At 58.1% G+C, this 8,430-nt stretch overlaps 2 protein-coding genes across 2 annotated transcripts; both read left to right on the forward strand.

Annotated features, from left to right (window-relative positions):
* The first annotated feature begins 887 nt into the window (after positions 1-887).
* On the forward strand, positions 888-4,794 carry Ifi30 (IFI30 lysosomal thiol reductase). Its single transcript, XM_035451459.1, has 8 exons — positions 888-953; positions 1,015-1,239; positions 2,368-2,550; positions 2,632-2,706; positions 2,801-2,893; positions 3,292-3,444; positions 4,198-4,251; positions 4,340-4,794. The coding sequence occupies exons 1-8, from the start codon at positions 888-890 to the stop codon at positions 4,403-4,405; spliced, it is 915 nt and encodes a 304-aa protein (XP_035307350.1). The 3' UTR covers positions 4,406-4,794.
* Positions 4,795-6,507: 1,713 nt separating this feature from the next.
* On the forward strand, positions 6,508-8,389 carry Mpv17l2 (MPV17 mitochondrial inner membrane protein like 2). The gene is made up of 5 exons (XM_027394737.2): positions 6,508-6,729; positions 6,846-7,016; positions 7,526-7,602; positions 7,755-7,883; positions 7,967-8,389. The coding sequence occupies exons 1-5, from the start codon at positions 6,543-6,545 to the stop codon at positions 8,003-8,005; spliced, it is 603 nt and encodes a 200-aa protein (XP_027250538.1). The 5' UTR covers positions 6,508-6,542; the 3' UTR covers positions 8,006-8,389.
* The last annotated feature ends 41 nt before the right edge of the window (positions 8,390-8,430 follow it).

An 8,430-nucleotide genomic window follows, 5' to 3' on the forward strand; every position in this document is an offset into this window, starting at 1 on the left:
TGTCCAGAAGCACCTTTGGTCTCAGCGAGGACAAGTGAACGGACAGCCCGCCTGGGACCCAGTCCCATATGGGTGTTTGCCTCACAGTCCCAGAGATTCCCCCCCCCCCCACGCGCTTCTGCAGAGCCCTTCTCTAGAGAGCCCCGGTGAGGGGCTGCCCCTGCTCACACTGAGGTTCAAGAAGGCCCAGTCTTGGTTAGAGCCTGTGGCTGCTCATCAGCTGTGGAATTCAGGGAGTCGCCATTACCTCAGCAGTCTGCTGCCTCCTTCCTCACAGAAAACCAGGGTCTCCCCAGAACTGGACCGGACCCTGTCCTGAGTCTCCGGCTTCAGCCTGGGGCTTCAGTTACCAGCCAGGCTGGAACATTTCCTGCTGCCGCTGCTGTTCTGTGGCCTGTCACTGCCCCAAGGTCTCTGGCGTCCAGATTTCATCTTGACTTGGTGCAGAGGCTCCGGTCCCAACCTAGGTTACCTGTGAGCCCTTCTGGTGGCCCATTTACAGAATCTGGTGGAAAGAGGCAGAGTCCAGGCATAGCCCGCCCACCCTCCCCGCGAGGCTCTGCAGTGCCAGGGGTCTTGCCTGAAGGAAGTCCCCCCAGCTGCATCCCCCACCCCAAGTCAGGGCCCGGGACCTTAGGGAAGTTGGCCTGCCTGAGCTGGCTTCTGTCCTGGGTCCAGCCTGAATCAGCGGAGGTGGGGGGATGTGCTGGGGCTGATTTGGCCCGGCCTGGGGTGGCGGGGCAGGAATTAATGACAAGGGTGTCACTCCCCCATCTCTGCTAAGGTAGAGGGAAGAAGGCAAGTACTCTGCCTCCTGTCCCTCAGCCGGTCCGTGTCTGGAGACCCCCGCCCCCCCCCCCCCGCCCCATCCCTGATCCAAAAGCCTCATGTGGTGTGACAGGACATGCTGGCCCCAGGAGGAGGGAACACTGGAGGGAGGGCCCTGTGGCCTCGTGATTTGGGGTGCAACACCTGGCTGGGGTAGAGCCTGCTGGAAAGGAGGCCCTGGGGTAGGAGCCCGGGAGGGGCGTGGTCTCAGGGGGCGGGGCCTCCGCCTGCTTAAAGTCTCCCACCTCCAAGGCCCAGCCAGCAGTCGTGCCTACCTTTTCCTCCGCGGCCATGCCCCGGTCTCTGTTCCTGCCATTGCTGCCCCTTCTGCTGCTGCTTCTACCCGAGGCCCCCAGAGCAGCCAGAGTGTCTCCGCTGCAAGCGTCCTCCGAGGCTGCGGCCACCTGCAAGGTAGGGACCGCGACGTGCGGGAGGGGACGGAGGGTCAGGCGACTTCTCCGCACTCGGCAAACTCACCCGGGGAACCCCAAGGAACGCTGTCAGCCAGGGACATTCCCCAACCCCCATCTGGGGACTGGCCGCGGCCAAGCCTTTTCGCTTCCCCATCGCAGGTCTGAGACACACAGCTATCCCCTTCCACCTCGCCTGAGCATTTATTAACCACCTACAGTATACATCTGAGCCAAGAGTTGAGGGTAGGCGGGAGGGGGCGGTTTCTGCTCCAGACCTGTTGAGCCACTGGCCCGTCTCCACCCTCACGCAATTCTTGCTGCTTACTATGTGCGTTCCAGCCGAGGACGGGAGGGCTGGCGTGCTCCTGACACGGAGCAAACACATGCCCCGCACGCCGAGCACCTTGATCAAACTCCGGCTCGCCTCCCGACCTCCCCGGAACCGGAAGTCTGCACGCACTAGGCACCTCCTGTGTCTAGTCGGGCCTCGAACAGGGTGAAGTTTCCCTGGGTCACTGGAGAGGAAGAGTAGTTTCCATGGGTGAAAGGCCTCGTTTCAGCTCTGGTGCGCAAAATTACAAAAAGAAAAAAAAAATGAGCATGCATTTGACTTCAGGGTGTGCGTTGCCAAACAGGGCTGAGAACAGTAACTACAATTATGCATGTCTTATTTTTCATTTACTTTCTTATTCTTATTTTGTGGTTGTTTTGATTTTGTTTTTTGGCGAGCCAGGGTTTCACAGTGTAGCCCTGGCTGTCCTGGAACTCATTCTGTAAAACCAGGCTGGCCTCAAACTCCTGCGTCTGCCTCCCTGGTGCTGTGAGTCATGAGCCACCGTGTACAGCTAGAAATATGCATGTTTTAGCGCTTACTGAACTAGCCAGGATTGTGCACTTGCTGAGGACCTACTGTTTGCAAGCCAGCCAGTTTCCGTTTTGCAGATAAACTGTGATTGCGGAATGCGAGGTAGACTCCAGCAAGCCTCTGGGGGCCCTGGGCGTGGCCCAGCGGGAGACCGCACGCTGTCTGGTCCCCACTGGCCCTAGACTGAGCCACCATGAGCGTCTCGGCGGGGGGCGCCGGGGCCCGGGGTCTGCACCTCACCGGACGCCTCTCTCCCTCCAGGCCCACGATCTGTGCCTGCTCGGGCCGCGCCCGTTGCCCCCTGCACCGCCGGTCAATGTCAGCCTCTATTATGAATCCCTTTGCGGAGCTTGTCGATACTTCCTGGTCCGAGATCTGTTCCCGACCTGGTTGATGGTTATGGAAATTATCAACGTCACGCTGGTACCCTACGGGAACGCGCAGGTGCGCAGGAAACGGGGAAACCGAGGCAGAAGGGGCGTGGGGGGACGGGGACAGGGACGCTCATCCTTCGGCGCCTTGCAGGAAAGAAATGTCAGTGGCACCTGGGAGTTCACGTGTCAGCATGGGGAGCTGGAGTGCAGGCTGAACAAGGTGGAGGTGAGCTGCAGCTCAGTGCGGTGGAGGGAGCGGGGAGGGGGGTCCGGACACTGAGTACTGCAGTGTGCCCACCGCTGCCGTCTCTCTCTGCAAGGCCTGTCTGCTGGATAAGCTGGAAAAGGAGGCGGCCTTGCTGACCATCGTCTGTGTGGAAGAGATGCAGGACATGGAGAAGAAACTAGGGCCGGTGAGCTGCAGGGCTGGGAGGCCAGCCACGGGGCTGGGGGGAGGCAGGGAGGTGACTGCCCTCCTGGGGCTCCCACCTCTCGCTTGGAAACCTTAGGACTGTGAGCAGACATGGGACAGACAGTATGACAGGAGACAAGCCAGGGGCTCTTACTTCCCAGGGTATTGTGGGAAATAACTCCACCCCATCCTCCTGGAGGGTGAGACCCTGGGAAGGAGTAGGAAGGCTCCGAGGTAATGAGATACCAGCGAGGCACGCGCACCCTGGGCCTCAGCATCAGAAGCCCCACCCATCAACCCGCTCTGGGCGATGAGGAAATGGCTTGTCCAGGGCCCTTCGGACTGTTGGCGAGATAACAAGGGGAACTGAACAAAGCCGCACATCCCCCTCCCCCCCAGTGCCTGCAGGTATATGCTCCAGAGGTGTCCCCAGACAGCATCATGGAGTGTGCCACGGGGGAGCGTGGCACGCAGCTCATGCACGCCAACGCCCAGCTCACCGAGGCCCTGCAGCCGCCCCATGAGTATGTGCCCTGGGTCCTGGTCAATGAGGTAAGGACCTCCATTGTGCAGTTAGTAAAGTGTCCTACGAGCTCAAGGCTCTGAGTTCGAATCCCCATGCCGGTGTGAAAAAGTTGACTGTGGTGGCCTGTGCATGTAATCGTGACTGGAAGACGCCACATGAGGGGCTTGGAGAGCCAGCTCAGGGGTTCAGAGTGCCGCTGCTCTTGCAGAGGACCCTGGTTTATTACCATAGGCACCACACAGTGGCTCATATCTGTACCTCCAGTCCCAGGGAGATCCAGCGCCCTCTTCTGGCCTCCGTTGGTACTGCACAAACATGGTGCCCAGACGTGGGGGCAAAACACCTCTACACATGAAATAAGACAAATAACCCTAAAAACAATAGTTTTGTTGTTGTTTTCTCTGTGTAACAGCCCTAGCTGTCCTGGAACTATCTCTAGATGAGACTGGCCTCCAGTTCACAGAGATCCACCTGCCTCTGCCTCCCGAGTTAAAGGCGTGCGCCACCACCCAGCTTAAGATAATTTAATTAGAAAAAAAAAGACTACAAAAACCAAAAAAGAAAAAATAAGACAAAAAAATTAAAAAACGACACCCATATTGAACATTGAGCTCTGGCCTCTGCTCACACAAGTTTTTATGCCCTAACACTGCAGTGACAAATCAGCTGAGATTGCCCTGGAACTATCAGTGGTCCTCCTGCCTCAGCACTCCAGTACTGTACTCCCAAGCTCATGGGTCTTCCCACCTGTGTTTAACTATGTCTTTTGTGGCTTGCAGAAACCTCTGAAGGACCCCAGCCAGCTCCTGAGCACTGTCTGTCAGCTGTACCAGGTGAGCTGGGCACCAACGGGGGTTGGAGGTTGGGGGGAGTGGAGTCTCCCAGAAGGGTACCAACTTCCAAGCCTTTCACCCCCTCCAGGGAGTGGAGAAACCAGACATCTGTTCCTCCATGGCAGACCCCCCCAGGAAGGTTTGCTATAAGTGAAGGTCACTGTCACAAGAAAAACAAGAGCCCAGGTGCTCAGCCTTTTCAAATCCGGAGCCCTAAAGAGATACCGCCCATCAACAAGCAAACTTGTACACATCCCACAAAACATACTCGAAACTCCTCCACATGCCGGTCGGTGGTGGCTCATACCTTTAATCCCAGCACTTGGGAGGCAGAGGCAGGCGCATCTCTGTGAGTTCCAGACCAGCCTGGTGTATAAGAGCGAGTTCCAGGACATCCTCCAAAGCTACACAGAGAAACCCTGTTTTGAAAACAAAAACAAAAAAAATACTCCTCTACGTGTTCAAGAATCTTGCCTTGCTTTCAAATGGTGCTAAATTTAAATTGTTTGAATAAATAAGTTGCTGTGATTCATTTTTCCTGGAGTTTTAGTTTGTGAGGTTTCGTTTGTTTGGCTGGTTGGTTTTTGGTTTGGGTTGTGGGTTTTTTGTTTGTTGAAACAGGGTTTATTTGTGTAACAGCTCTAGTTGTCCTGGCACTCGCTCTGTAAACCAGGCTGGTCTCGAACTCACAGAGGTCCTCCTGCCTCTGCCTCCCGAGTGCTGGGATTAAAGGTGTGTGCAGCCGCCGCCGCCGCCACCACTTTGTATTTTTCGTTTGTTTTGCTGGTTTTTCAAGCTGGAACTCAATCAGCAGACCAGGCTGGCCTCGAACTCACAGAAATCTGCCTGTCCTTGCTTTCCAGGCATTGGGATCAAAGGCGTGCCACCACCTACCGGCATGTTTATGTTTTGAATGTGGGTGTATAACCCTGGACTCCACTGGTGCTCAGCACACAGTCTGTCCCTGAGCTGTGCCCCGGGGACCCTGGAGTTCATGCCTCATCTGAAAAGCCCCCAAATGCGAGTTACTTTTTCATTTGTCATGTGACAAAATACAAAAGCCACTTAAGGAAGGGACTGTGCTGGGTCATCCTGTGTAGTCCATCCTGGGGCAAAGTTGGGGCCAGGCAGCACCCACAGTCAGGAAACAGGTCTGTGGATGCTGGGGCTCTGCCCACTTTCCTTTCTAGTTCTTCCAGAACACCAGCGCAGGGGGTCATGCCACCCACATTAATTACCAGTTACAGCCCAGTGGTTCTCACACTGGGTCATGACCCCTTAGACTCAAATATGAGAGACACATTACTATCATAACAGTAGTAAAATCAGTTAAGAAGTATCAATGAAATAAGTTTATGGTTGGGAGTCACCTCAACAGGAAGGACTGTATTACAGGGTCGGAAGGCAGAGAACCGCTGCTCTAGACCGTGACTGTAGATCCTGTGTGGGTGGCGGAATTGAAGTGACACGGTCCTTGGATGCTGGCAATCCCCTACCCGGGAACGCAGAGCCAAACCTGTCCTTCCTTCCACGGAGCCCGGATGGACCCGGTGGGTAGGGGGTGAGGCTGGGAGGATGGAGCAGGGGAAGGGGCCAGCGTCCGGGAGCTAGAAGCCCAGGCTGAGCACCCGAAAACTGCACGGTGGTGGTCACAGTGACAAGCGGAGGGGCAATGAAGGCGGTAAGGACACAGGAACTCATGACTGCTCATCAGTCCACAGCCCCGGCACGGCGGTGGGACACGAGCTCAGGGCCGTCCCGGGCTACGTGACGCCCGGCGCCCGCGTGCTGCACCGGCGTCTTCAGACCACAGTGCGGGCGCACGGGAGAGGTCACGCCAAGGGCGAGCTCCGCAGCCCTGCGCACACCCCCTCGCCCCGCCCACTCCCGGAGGCTTTGTGGATAAGAAGCGAGAGACTTCCGTCCGGCCCCGCCCCTGCGCAGCGGGACACACAAGACCCACGATTGGTCAATTCGGCTCAGGGGGCGGGACGCTGCGGGTAGCTAGCGAGACCCCGCTCTGCCATTGGCCAGTGCAGGTCCGCTTGTCTATCGGTCCGCTGAGAACTGGTAAAGCCTAGGCGGACTTCCGCGTTTCCGTGATGGAGTGGTAGGCGATTGGCTGTTGCCTCCGAGAGGCGGGATTTGGGGGTTTCTGATTGGTGCGTGTGGAGAGGGGCGGTTCTGCAGCGCAGCATATTAGTGGTCGGCGCCGAGGCGAGTGATTGGCGGGCGCGGGGGGCGGGGCCGGGGCGAGAGCGGCGGAGGCTCGGGCGTGCGCGCGGGCGGCGATGGCTTCGGGCGGCTGGCGCTGGGCTCGGAAGGCGCTGGCTGCGGGGCGACCGCTGTTCCGGGGCCGCGCGCTGCTCGTCACCAACACCCTGGGCTGCGGCACGCTCATGGCTGCGGGCGACGGCGCGCGTCAGGCCTGGGAGGTGCGCGCGCGACCGGGACAGAGCTTCAGCGCGCGGCGCTCAGGTGAGCGGGGCCGGGAGGACCGGGCGTGGCGACCCGCCGGCCACCGGGAGGACACGCCGAGTCCCCAGGGGTCCTGGCCCGCAGCCAGCAGGGTGCACCCTGATTCTCGCCCGCAGCCTGCATGTTTGCGGTGGGCTGCAGCATGGGCCCCTTCCTGCACTTCTGGTACCTGTGGTTGGACCGCCTCCTCCCTGCCTCGGGCCTCCGAAGCCTTCCGAGCGTGATCAAGAAGGTTCTGGTGGATCAGATGGTGGCCTCGCCCATCCTGGGCGTCTGGTACTTCCTGGGTAGGAAGCGGTGGGGACTGTGGCCTTCAGAGCTCGCGATGGGTAGACACTGGAGATTCTCATCTGCGATTGTAGGCTGGGTGGCGTTGACAATTAGAGGGACCTGTTACACAGGGATGGTCTCACTTTGTAGCTCTGGCTGGCCTCAGACTCGACAACCCCGCCTCGGCTTCTCGAGGCTAAGTTCACAACCATATTGCATTTTTATATATAGACTCGGGGAAGCAAGAGGGCTGGGGAGAGGCAGAGTGGCAAGGGTGCAAAGCTGCAGTCAGTTGAGCCTGCAGGAAAATGAACCCTGAGGGTGCGGTGAGGACTGCATTGATGGATGAGATGATGATCCCTGGTGTCCTGGGATGACCTGCTCAAGTAACTCCGGTCATTGCCCCTGACCCTCCCTGGTGCTCCTCCTGGGTCACTTTACTGACCCATACAGCCCACTCCCCACACACAGCCCTGCCAATTTTATTGCCTCGCAACCACCTCAGCCTTTATGTTCTTCTTCCCAGGCCTTGGCAGCCTGGAAGGCCAGACGCTGGAGGAGAGCTGCCAGGAGCTGCGGGCCAAATTCTGGGACTTCTACAAGGTGGGCGTGACCAGGCTGGCCTTCTAAACGTGGCTCCACCCCTACTCAACCTCCCAGACCCCCCTTCAACACTTTGGCCCCACCCACCCTCCTAGCCCTGCCCCCTCATAACCACCTGCCCTCTTAAGGTGGCCCTGCCTGCCTTCCTGCAGGCTGACTGGTGCGTTTGGCCAGCCGCTCAGCTGGTGAACTTCCTCTTCATCCCTTCCCATTTCCGAGTCACTTATATCAACGGGCTGACACTGGGCTGGGACACGTATCTGTCCTACCTGAAGTACTGGGTGAGCTCAACCCCTGGGAGAGAGGGGCTCCATGGTGCGGGCTGGCCCTGTGTCTGGTGTGACCTGTCCTCTGCTGTACACAGGCCCCTGAACCCCTTCCAACTCCGGGCTGCGTGGACTGAACTTGAATGCTGCGGAGGAGTAGGCCAATGGACACACTCCCATAGGAGGTTCTGGAACAGGTCAGAGCTCTGAGCCACATCCAAAACCCAGGCTGACTAAGTCTGGACCAGCTATCCCTTCGGAGTCTGCCATGGAGACAGTTTGCCCATGTGAAACAGCCCCAGCACCAGCTGTCGCCAGGTTTTTCAGTCGGACCAAGAAGTCCTCTGTCAATCTGCAGTTTCAACTCTGGGCCAAACAGTACCCGAGGTCCCCTGGATCCCAGGTGACAGAGGCAAGGACATGCCCCGTGGCCTTTGAATGGGGTCTGGTTTGGCTTCAAAAAACTTCATTCGAAGTTGGGCAGCCATGTGGAAATTTCATTAAATTTTCTTTAATCACAAGGCTGGCTGACGGTGTAGGGGCGGGGCCAGCAGAGACGCAG

This window comes from Cricetulus griseus (genome assembly GCF_003668045.3).
Source record: "Cricetulus griseus strain 17A/GY chromosome 1 unlocalized genomic scaffold, alternate assembly CriGri-PICRH-1.0 chr1_0, whole genome shotgun sequence".
In the NCBI taxonomy this organism is placed as follows: Eukaryota; Metazoa; Chordata; class Mammalia; order Rodentia; family Cricetidae; genus Cricetulus; species Cricetulus griseus.

Coding starts and splice junctions, on each gene's coding strand:
- Ifi30 (XM_035451459.1), top strand. CDS start 888: ATGTGGTGTGACAGGACATGCTGGCCCCAGGAGGAGGGAACACTGGAG. Junction 2,551..2,631: donor TACCCTACGGGAACGCGCAG/GTGCGCAGGAAA, acceptor GGCGCCTTGCAG/GAAAGAAATGTCAGTGGCAC. Junction 4,252..4,339: donor CTGTCTGTCAGCTGTACCAG/GTGAGCTGGGCA, acceptor CACCCCCTCCAG/GGAGTGGAGAAACCAGACAT.
- Mpv17l2 (XM_027394737.2), top strand. CDS start 6,543: ATGGCTTCGGGCGGCTGGCGCTGGGCTCGGAAGGCGCTGGCTGCGGGG. Junction 6,730..6,845: donor CTTCAGCGCGCGGCGCTCAG/GTGAGCGGGGCC, acceptor TCTCGCCCGCAG/CCTGCATGTTTGCGGTGGGC. Junction 7,884..7,966: donor TGTCCTACCTGAAGTACTGG/GTGAGCTCAACC, acceptor TGCTGTACACAG/GCCCCTGAACCCCTTCCAAC.